General features: G+C 40.7%; 1 protein-coding gene across 2 annotated transcripts in view; it reads left to right on the forward strand.

The window, feature by feature from the left end:
* The window catches only part of Tmem62 (transmembrane protein 62), a 32,354-nt gene extending 11,243 nt beyond the window's left edge, over positions 1 to 21,111 (forward strand). The window contains exons 9-14 of one of the 2 annotated variants that reach the window (XM_041678901.1): positions 2,054 to 2,213; positions 5,619 to 5,732; positions 8,611 to 8,695; positions 11,680 to 11,784; positions 13,862 to 13,980; positions 20,092 to 21,111. In XM_041678901.1, the coding sequence (XP_041534835.1) occupies positions 2,054 to 2,213; positions 5,619 to 5,732; positions 8,611 to 8,695; positions 11,680 to 11,784; positions 13,862 to 13,980; positions 20,092 to 20,418 (910 nt within the window). In that variant the 3' untranslated portion in view covers positions 20,419 to 21,111. The remainder of the gene's footprint in view (positions 1 to 2,053; positions 2,214 to 5,618; positions 5,733 to 8,610; positions 8,696 to 11,679; positions 11,785 to 13,861; positions 13,981 to 20,091) is intronic. The other variant, XM_041678903.1, reaches the window with a different exon arrangement.
* Positions 21,112 to 21,680: the final 569 nt, after the last annotated feature.

Here is a 21,680-nt window from a genome sequence, read left to right on the forward strand (position 1 = left end):
AGACCGTCCTTGCTGCAATCACACAAGGTTTATTGACAGGACAGGAGCCAGTGCACTGGGGCCCCAAACTCATTTCCCACGCAGGAGTAGAGTTGGACCCAAATAGCAGGGAGAAGGGGTATTTAGGGGAAGAAATCACTACCCAAAGGGGGTAGGGAGGGCGTCATTGGAAAATTTCGAAAATACCAGTGATCATTACAATGGGGCAACTCCCCGTTTCTCAAGATTATTCTCAAGATTATAATCTAACTTTATGGTCAGCTAGTTCCTGGAACAGAGTCACTGAACCGGCTAACCTAGATTTTTGGTTCTTCTCTCCCCGCTAGATTTTTTGGTTCTATTTTTTCCAGCTAGATTTTTTTGGCTCTATTCTTTCTGCTAGAGGGGTCTGGATTTATTCGGGTCTTTTAATTATTTTTTGTATATTTTATTCCAGTCTTTCTATTCGCGTGTTTACATTGCTACAACCATAACATATTACCTTATAATCTATACTTATTTATTCATTTTTATTAATTATTTGCAGGGCTGGGGATGAAATTAAGGCCTTATATGTTATAATCCACAGCAGAAAGTTGCAGTCCACCACAAATGTAAGGACAAATGAGAGCCCTTTCTTTAAGCCTTAGACCGAGGGCAGGCTTCTGCTATGAAGAATTCTAGGAGAGTAGGGTTTATAAGTCAAAACCACAATTGTACCCTAGCAGAGGCAAGCAGGGGGTCAAATGTTGCAAAGCCTTCAGTTCCCTTTATTAAAACAACACTGTGGCTGTTTGGGATTAGTCTGCTCAGTGGGATGTGCTTGGTGGGGGGGTGGGGGTTGGGGAGCTGGGTGTGTGTGGGGTGAAGCACAGGAGGGAGCTAACTGAAAAAGGACAGAGCTACTTTGGGGCATTTCAGTATTCCAATGAGGCAGCTGCTCTGCCACAAAACTATGCCTCAGCCCCACATATTCTACTTTTAGACATTTGTATTATACATCAGGGTTCCTCCACCCCCTGTTTTGCTAAATAACCTGCCAAAAGAATAGGTTGTATAATCCTGATGAAATTCAAAATATAGTTTATGTATGACTTTGGTAATGTTTGTTAAAAGAATTCTAATGAGACATTATTTTTGGGAAACGTCTTTCAAACGTAAGATCACTTTTAAAATTTTTTTTAAAATTTTATTTTGAAAAGTAATCCAAGCCAGGTATGGTGACATATTCTGAGAGGCTGAGGCAGACAGACAAGCAGTGCAGCGTCACAGCCCTGGGAGAGCAGCGTCATGGAGGAGACGTGTGTTTGTCCGTTTCTAAAGGGTTACTGTTAGCACCTCTGAGAGTTCCTTCACAAGCAGTCTCCAGAGAGACAGGTTCTCATATCATTCTCACCGTAAGGCACAGACTAAGCAAAGTCCTGTCTTCTCTGTGCACAGAAAGCACACCCCGATTTAACTACTCAATCGTATTTTTAATGGCATCTGGATATCGGCACTAGGTGTTATCCGAAAAGCTCTGGTTATAACTTGCATTTTCTGGTTAGTACATCAGGAACCAGATGAATGAATTATAGGCTTGACATAGGATTAGTAGGCATTCTCTTCCTAAGAGTAAAACCAGGAATTCAGGAATTTCTTCAGAAAGGATTTTTAGTCTATTCCAGGTAGATTTCTCAGAAGAAACTGGTTTGCTTTCTGAAAAATAATAGTTTCTGGGGTAGAACACTTGCCTAGCATGTCCTTAACACTACAAAAGAAAGAAAAAACAATAGTCTCAATTTTTTTTTTTTTTTTGAGACAGGGTTTCTCTGTAGCTATGGAGTCTGTCCTGGAATTAGCTCTTGTAGAACAGGCTGGCCTGGAACTCACAAAGATCCACCTGCCTCTGCCTTCTGTGCACCACCTCCGCTCAGCTAATTTCTTAGCAGTTCATTGCCAAGTTGTACAAGGTCTTTGCAGTTGTACAGTGTGGCCCTACCTGCACTCTATGTCCTCAGGTTACAGTAGTGTTGTTCTCTAAGAACAATGTCCTATACTGAAATCATGCACCTTCTACATGCTCTCATTCCAGAGTGCTGGCCTTTTCCTCATCCCCCATCACTTCTGTCGCTGTTAAGATTGATGGAGCTAATGTAGGCCAGGCTGCTCACGTGTCTGGTCCTATCTTCATACTGAAGTGGAACCCTAAAAACTACAGTAACGGGACACACACCATAGAAGTATCCGTCCAGGTAAATTGTCGTTTTTAGTTTGTTCTGTTATTGCATGGGCTCTTGCCACAGTGAACTCTGATTTGGGTTTTATTGCTAGTCAGTCAGTAGTAAACAAATTTAATAAGCAGTAAATAAAGTTTGAACACAGGATATTTAGCATGTTCTCTTGGAAGTTACATTTTATGTATTTATTTTCTGTGTCCGGGCAGGGAGAACCACAGGCACCATGATGCAAGTGTGGAGGTTAGAGGACAGTGTGTGTGGGGGGGTCTGTTCTCCTTTAAATACACCATACAGTCATGGGAATTTACCTCAGGCTTAGGCTTGGTGGCAAGCGCCTTTACCCATTGAGCCATCTCATTGGCCCCGAGTTTTCTTGTCCTTTGTGATCTGCCTTTATCCCTAGGCAATCATGGATATCTGTTTTCAATCTTGCATGCATGACTTTAAAAAATTAATCTGCTAAAGCCTAGTTAGGTGGCACATATATAATCCTAACTACTCAGGAGACTGAGGGAAGAGGACCATGAGTTTGAGATCAGCCCAGGTAATTTGGTGAGTGTTATGCCCAGATCCGCAAAGTCCCCCAGAAACCAACAAAGAGTCTGAATGTCGTATGTAAAAGCAATGAGCCTTTATTTTATACAAATTTGCAAACTCAGTCTCTCTGTATGTCCAACGTATTGGAATAATCAGAGAGCCCCGAGGTCAGTTAGAGTTGGGTTTTTATAGTAGTAAGCGTGGGGGTGAGGGACTTCTAAGGTTCAGGACCCCTGATTGGCTGACATTTGTCTAGGGGTGTCCTGGTGAGTGTGTGCTGGCGGGTGATCCTATCTACAAGGGTTGAAACGTTAGGCATTTCCTTTGGATGGCCTGTTCTTGGGTGGTGCTCGGGTAATCTCAGTTTGTGGTTCTTCCTGCAACCAGGTATTGCCTCAGGGTAAACTACTGAGACTCAGGCCTCCATTAAGTTTATCATGGCTGAGTCCTCTACTGGCAGGTGATAATGGTTGGGTAAAGAACTTTCTTTGGGTGGTCTGTTTCTATTAAGCTTATCATGGCTGGCTCCTACAGTGAGATGCTATCTCAAAAGAATTCAATCTACTGATTGATTATTAAACAGGTAGCTTGTTTCTTCCACTCATTAATGGTAAAGTTCTGTCCAATTTAAATACATCACATTAGATAGGTATGGTTGTATGAACACACGTGTGCATACATGTTTGTTTGCATGCATGCGTGTATGTGTGCACATATGTGTACACACATATGCATTTGGTTGATTCAAATCAGAATCCAAACAAGGCTTACATAACAATTAGCCCTGGCTGTCCTGGAACTCTCTCTGTAGATCAGGCTGGCCTCAAACTCAACCACCTGCCCCTGTCCTGACTGCTGGGATTAAAGGTGTACAATACCACCACCTGGCAATATCTTCCATTTCTTTTACCATGTAGACCCTCTCCCCACCTCTGCTTTATTGTCCTTTTCATCTTATTTTGTAAATTCTCTCCCATTTAAATATATATATATATATATATATATATATATATATATATATATGATCTGTATGTGTGTATGCAGTATGTATGTGTGTTTATGCATGTCTGTGGATATGGTTACAGGAACACATGCATATAGGTGTGCATGCATGTGAAGGCCCTTGGTTGATGCTGGGAATCATCCTTATTAGCTCTTCCATTGAAGCGTTAATCTAATTAATCTTTATCAATTAAAAAAATTGGGGTCAAATATTGGGGTAAGAACCTGAAAGATCAGAGCACTGGGAGCAGCCACCAGTTGCTTCCTGCATCTTTGATTCTACAGTCCAAAGGACTGAGATCCCCCTCAGCCCCGTCTTGTCTGTCTACAGTTCTCCAAACCTCTATGGTCAACTAGTGGCTAGCTCTGCCCTCTGACTCCAAGCAAGCTTTGTCAGAACACAATCAAAATATCATGCAATATTCCATATTATTCAGTGAGGCAGGGTCTCGTAATCAAAGCCAGAGCATGCAGATATGGCTGGTCTGTATGCGGTTTTGTCTGTCCTGCCTGCCAGCTCCCAAATTGTTATGTGGAGACTTATTATTAATTATGAGAGCTTAGCTGATAGCTTAGATTTGTTTCTAACTAGCTCTTATAACTTAACCCATATCTTTTAATCTATATTCTTATATATGGCTCTGTTACCTTTATTCTGTACTGCCCGTGCTGCTTGCTTTGTGTCTCCTGGCATCTCTTCTTGACTCCACCTTCATCTTCTCAGCATTCACTCTGCCATGAAAATACTGCCTAGCTATTAAACCAATCACAGTGACATATGTTCACACAGTGTAAAAGAATAGTCCACAACACTGGTCTCGCTAGCCAGCTTGAGGATCCCACTTAAAACTTCTGAATGTGGAGTTAGAAGCAGGCAGGCCACCATACCCACTTAATTTATGTGAGTTTTTGGTATCGGAACTCTTATTTATTTATTTATTTATTTATTTAGTAGTGTTCTGCCTGCATGTATCCCTGCAGGCCAGAAGAGGGCACCAGATTTCATTACAAAAGAGCAGCCAGTGCTCTTAACCTCTGAGCCACCTCTCCAGCCCTGTATCTGAACTCTTGTCTTCATACTTGTGCACAAGAACTTCAGTCACTGAAGTCCACTTCCCCAGCCTCTACTTTATCTTTGGAGGCAGGGTCTCTCACTGGACTGATATGACTAAACTGGCCAGCCAGTGAATTCTGGGACCCAATCTCTCTTCCTCCTTCCCCTAGGACTGGGGTAATATATATATGTATTTGTTTATATGTCTGTATGTGTACCTGTATATTTACAGAAGCTAGAAGAAGGTGTGTCATTTTCCTCAGAGCTGGTGTTAAAAGGCATTTGCAGGACACCAAGCTTGTTATGTGTGGTAGCGTCCAAACCCTATTCTTCCTGATTGTGTCATCTCTTTGGCCCATTTCTGGCTTTTCGCATGGATTCCGGGGATTGAATTTGGGGATTGCTTCAGCAGCAAGCATTTTACCAACTGAGCCATTATTCTCTTTCTCCCCCTCTTTCTTTTCTTTTCCTCCTTCTTTTTTAACACAGGCTCTCACTAAATAGGTTCTGACTGGAATTCACTATGTAGACCAGGCTGGCCTCAAACTCAGAGATCCACCTGCTTCTGCTTCCCAAGTTCTGGGATTAAAGGTGTGCGCCACCCTCTCGCTCTTCTCATTTCTGTCTGAGCTCCACCACTGTTTCTCCTCAGTGCAGCCCCTCAACCCCACCTCCTTCAGATTCAGCCTTCAGGTTTAGTGTGGGAAGACAAAGTGGTCCTCAAGCCCAGGAAACCTTTGTTGTTGAGAAACTGTAAATAGGTGTACAATCAGAACCTGCATATACTGTATGCCTGTAAGTTGCTTCTTGGCTGTGTTTGTAACTAGGATTCTGCTGGAAGAAGTAAGAGTGTTCACCACATATTTTCTGCTAAAGAGAATACGCATCTCAAATTTGATCCTTTGGCATCATTTATTCTCCTCACTGACCACTACATTGTGGTAAGTAAAGTCAATAAAATGTTACTTGTGTGTGAGTGTTTGTTTTCACTGGAAATGGTAAATGCAAGGTTCTAAATAATACAGTTTTAAACCTTATAAAACAAAGTTTACTGTTTATCTATAAGAATACAATGTTTTGTGTGTATATGATAGGGATGTATGTACCATGGCATGTGTGTGGAGGTCAAAGGACAGCCCGCTGGAGTTGGTTCTCTCCTTCCACCACATGGACCATCCCAAGGACTGAATTCAGGTCATCAAGCTTGTTGGGAAGTGACTGTACTGCTGAGCCATCTCACCAAGATCTCACCAAGCCAGGCGTTTCTTTTCTTTTCTTTCTTTTGATAAAGATTTACCTATTTTTTTTATGTGTATGAGTATTTTGTCTACATGTATGTTTGTGTACCAAATGCATGCCTGGTTTCCTTGGAGGTCAGAAGAGGGCATCAGATCCTCTGGAACTGGCATTTTGGATGGTTGTAATGCTGGGAATCAAACCTGGATCCTGTGGAAGAACAGCCAGTGAGTGCTCTTAACTGCTGAGACATCTCTCTAGCCCTCAAGAACTTCTTGTGATTATTTTCTTATATTAGTTTGTGTGTATGTGTGTGCATATTTATTCTTTATTGATTTTTGAGGCAAAGTTTTACTGTGTTTTTCAGGATAGCCTTGGATATTTGAGATCAAGCAATCCTCCTGCCTCAGCTTCCTGAGTACATGGATTATACAAGTGCACATCACTGTGGCTGACTATTATTTCACAGTCCATGAAATCTTCCTTGTCATGAACATTAACACAACACACACATACACATACACAATAATACAGAGTAAACTGGGGGTTTTTTTTGTTTTTTTTTTTTTTTTTGATTTTTCGAGACAGGGTTTCTCCGTAGCTTTTGGTTCCTATCCTGGAACTAGCTCTTGTAGACCAGGCTGGCCTAGAATTTACAGAGATCCGCCTGTCTCTGCCTCCCAAGTGCTGGGATTAAAGCCATGCACCACCACCGCCTGGCTACAGAGTAAACTGTTGAGGATAATTGAAACCTTCCTTAATTTTACTTCCCCCAAATAGCTTAGGGTATACACTTACATGCATAATATTTAAATAATTTGCTTTTTTCAACTTGCTTTTATTACATGCATAATTATGCTTTTTGAAAAAAAATGAATAATGGGTATTTCATTTCATCATTACAATTTTTGGATGGTGGTTTCTTCATTAATTTAAAGTTTTTGTTTTATATTCTTTTTGTTTTTTCGAGATAGGGTTTCTCTGTGTAGCCCTGGCTGTCCTGGAACTCACTTTGTACATCATCACTTTGAATTCAGAGATCCATCTGCCTTTGCCTCCCTAGTGCTGGGATCAAAGGCATGTGGGGCCACTGCCTCCACCGCCCCAAGTAATCTTAAATTTTATTTGGGAGATTTTCTTTCTTTCTTTTGTTTTTTTCAAGACAGAGTTTCAGCCTGGCAGTGGTGGCACATGCCTTTAATCCTAGCACTCGGGAGGCAGAGACAGGCAGATCTCTGTGAGTTTGAGGCCAACCTGGTCTACAAGAGCTAGTTCCAGGACAGGTTCCAAAGCTACAGAGAAACCCTGTCTCGAAAAACGAAGAGACAGAGAGAGACAGAGAGAGAGAGAAAGAGAGAGAGGAGAGAGAGGGGGGGGAGGGAAGGGAGGGAGGGAGAGAGAGAGAGAGAGAGAGAGGGAACATTCTTTGCTTATTTAGCCCTGTGGTATATGATTTACCCCTGCCCCATATTCAACTTTAAATAAACAAATTACCCTTCGGGTATAATGAACCTCTAATATTGGTTCAAGTAAATTGAGAAAAAGCAATACTAAGCAGTTCATGATATTATCAGTTAATCGGATATTTATTTAGTTCTCTTTAGCCACATTTTTTTTACAGAGTATTTTGTTGTTGATGTTAAAAACAAAACCCTGTTTCCCCTTCTTCACACACTTCCAATACCAAATGTGTGGGGCTTTCTGGTTTAAATAGTTCTCTAGTTCTCCATAGATACTGATTGGGATGTTCTAGAATTTAACTCAATTCTCATAACGACTGCCAAGAAATAGTGTAGATCCCACAGGCTAAGGGATTAGCCCTCCTCCCTCCCTCCCTCCTCACAGCAGTCGGGTCCAGAATGTCCCATGCTTCAGATGGAGTAGCTGTACATTGGAGGTTCCTAAGACTTCCTTTCTTGGGATTAGTAGTTTTCTAGAATGGCTCACAGAACTCAGGAAGACAGTTTCCTTCCTATTACTTAAGGATAAACTCAGTATCAGCCAGATAGAAGAGAGGCAGGGAAGAGGCTTGAACGTCAATGTCCCCGTCCTTCGAGGCACATGCCATTCCTTGTCCCAGCACTCCTGCTATTCACTAGAGTCACCTCTGGAACTCTCCAGCCAGGGTTTCTATGCAAGTTTCACTGTGTAGGCCTGGTTGGTTAAATTATTGGCCCTTAGTGATGAATTCAACTCCCTTTCCCCTGGAGAACAAAGGGGGATGGTGTAAGAACACAGTGCCAGCCCTCGGCGCTTAGCTGATCCGTCTAGCAACTAGCCCCTATCCTTGGTGGCTTTCTAAAGCTTCTTATTAATCACAGGTGACATTCCTTCTGCTCGTCACCCCAGAGCTGTCTGAGGAACCTGGGGCTACAACCAAGTATTTTATGAGGAAGTATTCTACTATTTCCTGTTATCATTTATAAAACTATAAAGGTCTTAGGAGTTATTGGCAAGAAATTTATAGATTAAAATACGTATTTCTTATTATGTCACTTACATTTTGTTAATGAAGCCAGTTTCAAAGCCTTGCCTGGAGTTGTGCCTGCATATCTGTTCACATCCATGTCTCTTTCTCTGTAGGCCCGGGTCCTGTTTGTGTTGATTGTGCTGACCCAGCTCGCCATTCTGATTACGTTTAGATATCTAGCATACCCAGAGCTGAAAGGTCAGTAATCGTGATTCCCTTTGTTCTCAGAGGACTCGAAACCCCCATAACACCCTCATCGTTAGCAAAGATACAAAGCAGTGTGAACTGTCTTCGTTGCACTCTGTGAGGTGCATTCTTTAGATGACCATTAGTTTTTCTGTAATATTTATCTTGAAAAATAATTCTTTTCCTTCCCAGTATATGGCAATAAAATGTGATTTAATCAAAATATGGCAAATTCACAATATAACTCAAAACGGCCAACTTTTAATTTAAGTAATTGTTTTTCTATAAATAGCTATTTAATGTAGTCTATGTTTGAAATACCTTTGAATAGAAAAAATTTAATTCAAATAATTAAAAATAAGGCACTAATACAACCTGGAAGAATTTGGCTGGGCATAGTGCACATGCTTTTAATCCCAGAATTCAGGAGACAGAGGCATTATGAATCTCCATGAGTTCAAGGCCAGCTGGTTTGCATAGGGAATTCCAGGCCAGCTGGGGCCACACAGTGACATTCTGTCTCAAATTGGAGAGGGGTAAAATTTAAGTGGTGCATGTGTAATCCTGAATACACTCTGAGCAGGCTATGGGGTCGCTATGAGGTGGTGCCTGTGGAGTTCACTACCTCTTCTGAGAGATGTCTTTCCCTGTGCTGTCTCTGTAATACAGTGATAAATAATGGGAATTAATTGATCATTATTAATACAGTTAGAGGAAGGTGAATATTCAAATGATGACAGTGAGCAAGAAAGTCCCACATCCTCACCAGATTTTTTTCCCCTTCTCTCCTTAGCCATTTCCTCCCTGTTGAGAGCCTATGACTGGAGGAAGTGGTCTGGTGTTATAATTGTCTCATCTCAGACTTGTTAAGGGTGATTAACTGTGTCTGTCGTTTTTAACACCCATCCTAAATAACATGTATGCTAACACCTACCTTGATGCCTTGAGCATAGCAGATGCATGTCATCCTTGTTAAGGAAGTCATGGAGATTCAACATGCCACCAGGCTGTGTGTCATGTGCATAGAATCCCAGCATAAGAGAGATGAAGACAGGAGGATCTAGAGTTAGAGGCCAGTCTCAAGACAGGAGAAAGATTTTGTGTGCCTCCTTGGTACCTGCCATAATTGTTGCTTACTTCTTCCTACTTGCTTACTTCTGCTGTCAGTAGAGCTGGGCAACGGCACTGGAGAGTGTGCCTTTCGTGACTCTTGGAAGCGTCCCAGGAGTGTGTTTAAACAGAGTCATTTGTATTTCCACTCTTGCTTTTCCTGGTGAAACTGTTTATAAACATGTTCCTATCAAAGCCCTAACGCTGATTATTGGTTTACAGAGCTGAAACATGGAGCTACAGCTAGCTAACCTTTCCCCCAGTTTCCAACTGTTTCCATCCTTTACTGCAATCTTACTTGGTCCTGTCCTGCTTCTGCTTAGGCTGTACTGAGAGGGTGGAGGGCAGCAGTACTTTTGTCCTCCTTGCATTTTTGATGACTTAGTCTGGCCCAAAAGGTGTGCTGTGGCTCATGCCTGTCATCCTACCACCCAAGAGGCTAAGACAGGAAGATTGCCATGAACACAAGGATGTCCTGGGCTACATAGTGAGTTTGGGGCCAGAGGGCAATACAGAGTAAGAATCTCAAAACAAAACAACAACAACAAAACAAAACAAAAAAATGAAAGGAAAGGAAAAAAAGAATCACTTAAGGACATTAAAAATATAGATTCCTAGGTCAATTTAACCTAACTGGATTGGAGTATAAGAGCAGCAGCATGGAAATCCACTCCTAAGTGTTTAGGTGATTCTGAAGCAGCCAGGTTTAGAGAGTACTATTTTATGTCACATCCAAAAGAGAGAAGCAAGAGCTGGCCTTTGGACTGGCATTCATAGAGCTTTTCTGTTAACATTTAAATCTTGGAGGGTTATGGTTGCGTTACTAATTTTAAAATAGCATTAAAATTACATACCAGCATATTCTTCCTGACTGATTGATTACCTTAATAGCTACAACCTACCTTTATGTTCCTTTAAAGATACAAGGGATCTATGAGTATAGTGGAATATCATTAGGAATTATTTCATTATTTTTTTTTCTACTAGTTGTGTTTGGTTCTATTCTAGGTCTCAGGGATATCCAACCTCTGGTTACTGGCCATCCAGGGAGGGGAGGTGGTGGTGGTGGGGAACTGGGAGGAGTAGAGAGAGGGGAAACTGCAGTCAGGATGTAATATATGAATAATATATGACTAATTATATATGAATAGAAAAGATACAAAGAATCTAGTTTCAAAGGATTTGGACAGAACTATCACCACATTTTTAAAGTAAAGATGTATATTAGTTTGTTAGGTCCTAAATAACAGCATACCATAGTTGGCCCAAACCACAGCAAAATCATTTTCTCAAAATTCTAAAAGTCCAAGACCAAGACTCCCCACCCTGGGAGGGAGGGCTTTTCTTCTTGCCCTTGCGAACGGCTGGCTGCCTTCTTCCCTTTGTGTCCTTCCATGAGTCGTCCCTAGGTCTGTATTGTCTGTCCACTGATGGGGAGGGCTCTGTAAAGTGAGAACGCATCACATACAGGGAAAATACTTATATTTGATATAGCTTTTAGAAGTCTGTGCACTGCTTAAATACCGAATCCTATGGAAAAGAGTCATGGCTTGATTGATCATCCTCTGAACATGGCAAAATCTTTCAGATCTACCTGAGGATAAAAGAGTGTAATGTAGACCTCTGGCAAGTGTGTCTGTCATTTAAACTCATAATCTATCTGAGAATTCAATCTATTATAGTATATATAATTAGGTATTCCCTCTGTGTGTCTGTCTGACCTACAACAAAGCCACATTTAAGCTCTGCCGTCTGCGATTCTGTGTATGTTGGCTCCCCAGGGTTCTGAGTTTCAGAAAATCTAAAGAAGGAAATCTTCTAGAAAAGGTTTAGAGAAATTAACTTTCATGTGTTTACCAGGTTTTTAATTCTTTTCTTCTGTTTAGAACCTCCGGGATTTGCAAATATGACTTCATTTTCCCTTCATATCTTGGGCAAAACTAACATCTTCTACTATTCTGTATTGTTGCTGACTTTATACACAGTGCTTGGTAAGTAAAGGATAAACTCCAAGATTGTAGAGAATTCTGCTAAAGAATATATTGAGAATTTTGTCAACAAAATAATTTATATTCCAGGTATAACAAATGGCTTATGAGTTCCTCATAAATCATTTTCTGGGACTAAACCTCTGAAACTGTAAACCACCCCATTAAATGTTTTCCTTTATAAAAATTGCTCTTATAAAGGTGTCTCTTCACAGTAATAGAAGCCCCAACTAAGACATAAAGAAATATAAATGAAATTTAAAGCAAAAAAAATAAATAAAAACCAGCTATTTTCTCTACACTTTTCTGGATTATGAAATCCTATCAGTCTATGATATACTTGAAATAGGCATGTGGCTTGTAAATTCTGGAAAGACTATCGTGCTCATAAGGTTTTTAACATTCTGTTGTCTAAGTTTGGCTGTCCTTGAACTCACTCTGTAGAACAGACTGGCCCCAAACCCAGAGATCTGCCAGCCTCTGCCTCCCAAGTGCTGGGATTAAAGGAGTGCACCACAGCAGGCTCTAAGCTTTTCTTTAATTCCTTTTCACAAATCGGAAATGTAGCTGGGTGGGAATTTGCTCTGAGGTCACCACTCCCTTTATTCCATTTCTTAATCCATTTATCTCCTTAAACACAGGATTTAGCTCTATTCCACATCCTGGTGTCAATCTGTATGTTTTGTATTTTTATTTGCTCAGCTTGCTCCTTTTCATTATAACTTTTCATTGTAACTTTATCAGAGTTAACACTAATAACCACATGACAGAGTCTATACTAGACTGTTTTGAGATTTCCCTCTGCCAATGGAATTAATCCAAAACTCTTGCCTCAGGCAGATTTTCCAGACAAAGGCAAAGAGCAGCCACATTCTTTACCCAAATATCAAAAGAACAATCTCTAGGCTACATATTAACATTCTTCTCCTCTGAAACCTCTTGATCCAGGCACCCACAGTTCAAAACACACTCAAGCCAGGCGATGGTGGCGCACGCCTTTAATCCCAGCACTCGGGAGGCAGAGGCAGGCGGAACTCTGTGAGTTCAAGACCAGCCTGGTCTACAGAACTAGTTCCAGGACAGGCTCCAAAGCCACAGAGAAACCCTGTCTCGAAAAACCAAAAAAAAAAAAAAAAAAAAAAAAGAAACAAACAAACAAACAAAAAAAAACCCCACACACTCAGCACCACTGTCTTCTATATTCCTACTAGGATGGCCCATTAAACAGCCTTTAAAGCATTCTGCTTTCCTAACCCAAATTCCCAAAGTCCATATTCCTCTAAACAAAACCATGGCTAGGCCTATCACAGCAGTACTCCACTCCTGGTGCCTACTTCTGTCTTAGTTAGGGTTTCTGTTGCTGTGAAGAGACACCAGGACCACAGCAACTCTTTTAAAGGAAAACATTTAATGGGGAGGCTTACAGTTCCAGAGGATTAGTTCATTATCATCATGGTGCAACATGGCAGTGTGCAGGCAGACATGGTGCTGGAGCTGAGAGTCCTACATCTTGATCAGCAGACAACAGGAAGTGGTCTGCGTCACTGGGCATGGCTTGAGCATATACAAGTCCTCAAAGCCCACCTCCACGGTGACACACTTTTTTCAACAAAACCATATCTACCTACCTAACAAGGCCATACCTCCTAATAGTGCCATTTCCTTGAAAGGCCATTTTCTCTCAAACCATCACATTTTGTTTTCTATGCATGTTTATATGTGTGGGCACATGTGCCACAGTGTGGATTTAGCAGTCAGAGAATAACTTGCAAGAGTCAGTTCTCTCCTTCCACTATGTGGGTCACATAAACTGAACTCAGGGACAGGTGCCCTAACCCACTAAGCGGCCACACTGGCCTGGACCCATAGGTTTGTTTATTTGTTTGTTTGTTTATTTCATTTTTCAAGACAGGGTTTCTCTGTATAGCCCTGAATGTCCTGGAACTCACTTTGTAGACCAGGCTGTCCTCAAACTCACAGAGATCTGTCTCCTAAATTCTGGGATTAAAGCATATACCACCATGCCTGGAAAGACTCATAGTTTTTTAATCTCCTGCTTTTCTGCCCATTCCTCTGTCAGGACCATGGTTTGTTGGTGAAATAATTGATGGCAAATTGGGTTGCTGCTTTTCGTTTGGGATATTTGTTGATGGACATTTCCTGCAAGGTGGTCTAACATTTATAAGTGGAATTATGCAGGTAAGAAATTCCTAGAACATCCTGGCCTTGCTGAACTAACTGTCTGTCAGGGATCTCCGATTACCATTCGTCATTGCTCCTACTTTCCAGCAGGGCAGTCTAATCGCGGGTGCTTTGCTCACTTTCTGTTTTCTCCCTCTTTTATAATATCTACATTTGCTTTTAGACAAAAAGCCACGAAGTAGCTATAAACATTTAGAATACATTCTGCCCATTCAGGGTTCTTCTTATTTGTTTCATTGTGCTTTCTTTTGTGGGGCTAGGCTGAGTAAAGGTCACTCCATAGTCCTGGCTGTCCTGGAACTTGCTTTGTAGAGCAGGCTACCTTGAATTTACAGAGATCCACCTGCCTCTGCCTCCCAAGTGCTGGGATTAAAGGTGCACACCACTATGGCCAGTTTTATCATACTTTTTTATTGATGAAAATGAAATAAGAGACTTATGGCAGAAGAAATTTTACATTTTCAAGTTTTAAAAACTGATTATGGTAAGGAAAATGTTTCAAAACTGATTGTGGTAAGGAAAAATGTTTCAGAGGGATGAAAAAATAGATACATTAGGAAAGTGAATGTTATTTAAGGAAAACTTCACTGTACAAAAAACAGCGCTGGGCTTCCAAGTAGTGTCTTAGCAAAGAACACAGTGGATAGGCGGCTCTATGTCTCCATGGGACAGGCATGAGTCTGGGACCTCAGAGAGAGTAGGCCTGAGCCAGGACCTCTGTGGGCTTGAGCATTGGTCTGGGACATCAAATGGAATAGGCAGGAACCTGGAACCCCTGTGGGTCCGAGTGTGAGTCTGGGACCTCTGAGGAAGTGAGCAGGTCCTCTGCGGGTTTGGGCACACCTGAGCCTGGGACCTCCAAGGCAGTAGACTGGAACCAGAACCCTTTCCAAGTCCAACTCCAACCCAGGGACTTCTTCTTCTTCTTCTTTTTTTTTTTTTTTTTTGGTTTTTCGAGACAGGGTTTCTCTGTAGCTTTGGAGTCTGTCCTGGAACTAGCTCTTGTAGATCAGGCTGACCTCGAACTCACAGAGATCCACCTACCTCTGCCTCCCGAGTGCTGGGATTAAAGGCGGGCACCACCACTGCCTGGCCAACCCAGGGACTTCTACAGGAAGGAATCCAGACCAGGATTTACAGAAACAGATAAAAGCCAGCAACCTAGGCCAAAGTAGGCCTAAGACAGCAAACTCCAAGGGAGCAGAGCAAAGCACAGGTGCACTAAGCTATCTCCAGGAACAGGAGTGACGAACGGGATAACTAGAACTGACTGTACCATGAGGAACAACCATCTGAGCTTTGGATTCACTGGCACCTAGAAGATTATTCAAGAGAATCTCAGACAGCCCCAACCACACCTATCAGAGGAAAAGATAAGTGGAAAAGGTAAGATCACACACTACACCACAAAGAACAACACAATACCAGTAAAACCTAAAAACCCTACAACAGCAAGACCTGAACAACCAAATATGGATGAACCAGAAGAAAATTATCTAAAAAATAACTTCAAGAGAATGTTTGAAGTTCTTAAAGATGAAATGAGAAACAAACAAAAAATTGGAAGATATCAGCAAATCACTTAAAGAAAACCAAGAAAAAGAAATCAAACATATAAAAGAAACTATTCAGGACTTGAAAACTGAAATAGAAACAATAAAGAAAACACAAGCCGAAGGAATTACAGAAACAGAAATCATGAGAAAAAGATCAGGGAACCACAAATGCAAGCATGACCAGCAGAATACAAGAAATGGAAGAAAGAATCTTAAGTGATGAAGATACAATAAAGTAGACTCATAAGTTAAAGAAAACATTCAATTTAACAAAAGCTTAACCCAAAATATCCATGAAATATGGGACACCATGAAAAGACCAAATTTTAGAATAATAGGTATAGAAGAAAGAGAAGTTCAACTCAAAGGCACAGAAAATTTATTTAACAAAATCATAGAAGAAAACTTTCTCTACCTAAAGAAAGATATGCCTATGAAGATACAAGAAGCTTACAGAACACCAAATAGACTGGATCAAAAAAAAAAAAAGTCCTCTCACCACATAATAATCAAAACACTAAACATACAGAGTAAAGAAAGAATATTAAGAGCTGCAAAGGAAAAAGGCCAAGTAACATAAAGGTAGACCTATCAGAATTACACCTGACTTCTCATTGGAGATAATGAAAGCCAGAAGATCATGGTCAAACATTATGCAGACATTAAGAGACCACAGATACCAGCCCAGACTATTATACCCAGCAAAACTGTTGATCACCATAGAAGGACAAAACAAGATATTCCATGGCAAATCTAGATTTCACCAATACCTAGCCACAAACCCAGCCCTACACAAAATACTAGAAGGAAAACTCCAATCCAAGGAAGATGGCTACACCAACAAAAACAGACAATTGATGATCTCATAACAGCAAATCCCAAAGAAGAAAAAAAATGCATAAATTAACATCACCAACGATGAAAACTAAATTAACAGGAGATAGCAACCACTGGTCATTAATATCCCTTAATGTAAATGGACTCAACTCACCTATAAAAAGGCATAGACTAACAGATTGGATATGAAAACAGAATCCATCCTTCTTCTGCATACAAGAAACACATCTCAAACTCAAAGACAGACACCGTCTCAGAGTAAAGGGTTGGCAAAAAATATACCAATCAAATGGACCTAAGAAACAAATGGGTGTAGCTATATCCTAATATCTAACAAAATAGACTTCAAGCTAAAATCAGTCAAAAGAGACAAAGAAGGACATTACATATTAGTCACAGGAAAAATCCATCAAGAGGAAATTTCAACGTTGAACATCTATGCCCCAAATACAAGGGCACCCTCATATGTCAAAGAAACACTACTAAAGCTTAAATCATATATTAAACCCCACACACTAATAGTGGGAGACTTCAACACTCCCCTCTCACCACTGGACAGGTCAATCAGACAAAAAATGAACAGAGAAATAAGAGCACTAGCTGATGTTATGACTCAAATGGACTTAACAGACATCTACAGAATATTCCATCCAAACAGAAAAGAATATACCTTCTTTTCACACCTCATGGAACCTTCTCAAAAGTTGACCACACACTTGGTAACAAAACAAACCTCAACAAATACAAAAAAATTGGAATAACCCAATGTACCTTATCAGATCACCGTGGTTTAAAACTAGAAGTCAACAGCAATACTAATTCCAGAAAACCCACAAACACATGGAAATTAAACAATGCTTACCTGAATCATCAATGGGTCAAGGAATAAATAAAGGAAGAAATTAAACGCTTCCTAAAATTCAATGAAAATGACCATGCAACATACCCAAATTTATGGAACACAATGAAAGCAGTGGTTTGAGGCAAGTTCATACCACTAAATGTCTACATAAAGAAGCTGGAAAAATCCCACACTAGTGAATTAACAGAACATTTGAAAACTTTAGAACAAAAAGAAGCAAACTCATCTAAGATAACTAGATGAAAGGAAATAATCAAATTGAGAGCTGAAATCAACAAAATAGAAACAAAACAATACAAAGAATCAATGAGACAAAGAGTTGGTTCGCCAAGAAAATCAACAAAATAGACAAACCTTTATCTTAACTAACCAAAAGGCAGAGAGAGAATATCCAAATTAACAAAATTAGAAATGAAAAGGGGAACATAACAACAGACATGGAGGAAATACAGAGGATCATCGGGTCATATTTTGAAAACTTAAAGGAAATGGACAACTTTCTGGATAAATATTACTTACCAAATTAAATCAAGACCTGATAAGCAAATTAAATAGACCTATAACTGCTGAAGAAATAGAAACAATCATCAAATGTCTCCCAACCAAAAAAAGCCCAGGACCATATAGTTTCAGCTCAGAATTCTACAAGACTTTCAAAGAAGAACTAATACCAATACTCCTCAAATTATTCCACACAATAGAAACAGAGGGAATATTGCCAAACTCTTTATGAGGCTACAATTACCCTGATACCCAAACCACAGAAAGACATTACTAAGAAAGAAAATTACAGACCAATCTCACTCATGAACATTGATGCAAAAATACTAATTAAAATACTGGCAAATCGAATCCAAGAACACATCAGAACCATCATCCACCATGATCAAGTTGAATTCATCCCATAGATGCAGGGATGGTTCAACATATGAAAATCTGTCAACGTAATCCACCATATAAACAAGCTGAAAAGTAAAAACCACATGATCATCTCATTAGATGCCAAAAAAGCTTTTGACAAAATACAACATTCCTTCATGATAAAGGTCTTGGAGAGAGCAGGGATACAAGGAACATACCTAAACATAATTAAGGCAATATACAGCAAGCCAACAGCCAACATCAAACTGAATGGAAAGAAACTTCCAGTGATTCCACTGAAATCAGGAACAAGACTCAATATAGTTCTTGAGGTCCTAGCTAGAGCAATAAGGCACCAAAGGGAGATCAAGGGGATACAAATTGGAAAAGAAGTCAAACTCTCACTGTTTGCTGATGATATGATAGTTTACATAAGTAATCCCAAAATTCTACCAAAGAACTTCTACAACTCATAAATACTTTCAACAGTGTAGCAGGATACAATTTTAAGCCAAAGAAATTAGTAGCCCTCCTTTATACAGATGATAAAAGGGCTGGGGAAGAAATCAGAGAATCAATACCCTTCACAATAACCACAAATAGCATAAAATATCTCGGAGTAACTCTAACCAAACAAGTGGGAGACTTGTATGACAAGAACTTTAAATCTTTGAAGAAAGAAATTGAAGAAGACACCAAAAAGTGGAAAGATATCCTATTCTCCCGGGTAGGCAGAATTAACAGCAAAAATGGCAATCTTACCAAAAACAGTCTACAGATTCAATGCAATGCCCATCAAAATCCCAGCAAAATTCTTCAAAGACCTTGAAAGAACAGTATTCAACTTCATATGGAAAAGCAAAAAGCCAGGATAGCCAAAACAATCCTGTACAATAAAAGAACTTCTGTACTCAGAATGCAACCTCAATACTGATCCCTAAGTCCTCCTTTCATGCTGCCAACATAGAGTATACACTCTGCTGTGTGCCTGTGCAGAATACTCAGTTCAGTTCCAATGTAAACACTATTGTGTGTGTGTGTGTGTGTGTACACATAGAGTATACGCTCTGTTGTGTGCCTTTGCAGACTACTCAGTTCAGTTCCAATGTAAACACTATTGTGTGTGTGTATACACATAGAGTATACGCTCTGTTGTGTGCCTGTGCAGAATACTCAGTTCAGTTCCAATGTAAACACTTTTGTGTGTGTGTGTGTGTACACATAGAGTATACGCTCTGCTGTGTGCCTGTGCAGAATACTCAGTTCAGTTCCAATGTAAACACTATTGTGTGTGTGTGTGTATACACATAGAGTATACACTCTGTTGTGTGCCTGTGCAGAATACTCAGTTCAGTTCCAATGTAAACACTATTGTGTGTGTGTGTGTGTGTATACACAGAGTATACGCTCTGTTGTGTGCCTGTGCAGAATACTCAGTTCAGTTCCAATGTAAACACTATTGTGTGTATACACATAGAGTATACACTCTGTTGTGTGCCTGTGCAGAATACTCAGTTCAGTTCCAATGTAAACACTATTGTGTGTGTGTGTATACACATAGAGTATACGCTCTGTTGTGTGCCTGTGCAGAATACTCAGTTCAGTTCCAATGTAGGCACTATTGTGTATCTACTCGTGGTATATATCTATATCACAGTATATATGTATTACAATAGGAGCATCAACATAAGTGATACCTTTAATTAAACAAGATGACTGGCAAATACACAGTTACCTAAAGGTCAGCTGTTCTCTTACAAGCAGATACGATCAATGCATTAAAAATCAGACATATAAGAGCTGGGACATAGCTCAGGAATAGAGTGCTTGCCTAGTGTTTGCAAGTCCCCGAGTTCCATCCCCATCACCCTATCCTCCAAGAAAAGGCAGTTGGACACCTAACTAAAGATCTATTAGTAGAAGCTACTATACTGAGACTAGACCCCTCCTAGGGTGTGGTGGTAAGCTAATGTTCTGTCTCTTTTTCTCTAGCTGGTATTTTTTAACATCCCCTTGATGGCTTACATATGTTGGAGCTTGCTGCAGCGGTGCTTTGGTTACAGCTTCAGGTCTCATCTCCACCAAGGGAAATGTTGGAAAATTATATCCATTTACCTGCTTATGCTTCTCCTGTACACGTGGCAGGTTTATTCTTGCTACTTTCTTCATGTGACTTACGGCACTCTAGCCTTTTTCTTCTCCCCTCTGCGGACCTGGCTGACATTGCTGACACCTGTACTCATTCGTTATGTGTGGACACTGAACTCCACTGGACTTGGAATATTCATGGTGCAATTAAAAAGCCATCTGAGCTCCTGAAGTCCATGGCTTACAGCTGGCAGCCTGGCAGAAGTTCAGTCTTCCCATTTGTAGCCCAGATCTCTGCCCCAGTGGCAGACGGAAAGCTGGTGTCAGCACGTGAGCGTCAGGAAGCTGGTGTCAGCACGTGAGTGTCAGGAAGCTGTCAGTCCTTAACATCTGGATGGTGGAGGCGTTAACTACTGATCCGTGCAGCGTGGACTGCAGAAACACCTAACAGTTGATTCTTTCTTCCTCGGGAGGCAAAGAGCCCTGATCAAGGAGATTCCCAGAGTGGGGGTCTCTGTTACTCGAGTACCTCAGCACTACTGTATTTGTTAGGATCATCCTGTGAAAAGCATCCAGCCCAAGCCTGGAATTCAGCAGCTGTCCAGGGTGCCATTTTACACCTAGCGAACCTGTGGAGACTTGGGCTGGATCTTGACTACTCTTGAAATTTTACTTCCCAGCCTGTTTTCCCATGGATTATGGGCTTTCTGCTTCCTTAGTCGGGGCCGTTTTCAACTAATCGAATAAATGAATGAATGATAAATATCACAAATGTCTGGTTGAAAAAAAATAGCTCAATGGTTAAAAGCATGTACTTCACTTTTAGAGGACCTGAGTTCGATTCCCAGAAACTATGCCAAGTGACTCATAACTCCCTATAACTCTAATTTCAGGACAGAGCCTCTGTAGGTACCTGGATTCATTTGTGCACAGATATACACATAATTTAAAAATAATAAAAGATAATTTTTTTCAAGACAGGGTTTCTTTGGTGCCTGTCCTGGATCTAGCTCTTGTAGACCAGGCTGGCCTCAAACTCACAGAGATCTGCCTGCTTCTGCCTCCCAAGTGCTGGGATTAAAGGCATGCACGACCACCGCCCGGCCAAAAGGATAAATATTAAAAGAAAGAAATATCGAGGCTGGAAAAATAGCTCCGTGATTAAGAGAATTGGCTGCTCTTCCAGAGGCCCCAGGTTCAATTCCTAGCACCCAAATGGCAACTCACAACTATCTGTAACTCTAGTTCCAGGGGATCTGACACCTTCACACAGACACACTTGCAGACAAAACACCAATGCACATAAAAAAAATTAAAAAGAAATGTCACAAACGGACCTTCATTGAGAACCAGAGGCCTGGTGTCTGGGGCTTGGAGACTCATCACGGGGCTGCCATAGACATACTTTGCAGGCAAAAACCTCAAGACACATGGGGGAAAAAAAAGAAGAACAGGTATCTAGTAGGTCAGAAGATGCAAGGCTGGGACTTTAG

This window comes from Microtus oregoni, unplaced genomic scaffold (assembly GCF_018167655.1).
Source record: "Microtus oregoni isolate MIOR12 unplaced genomic scaffold, Mior012 000031F_ref0000149, whole genome shotgun sequence".
NCBI lineage: Eukaryota > Metazoa > Chordata > Mammalia > Rodentia > Cricetidae > Microtus > Microtus oregoni.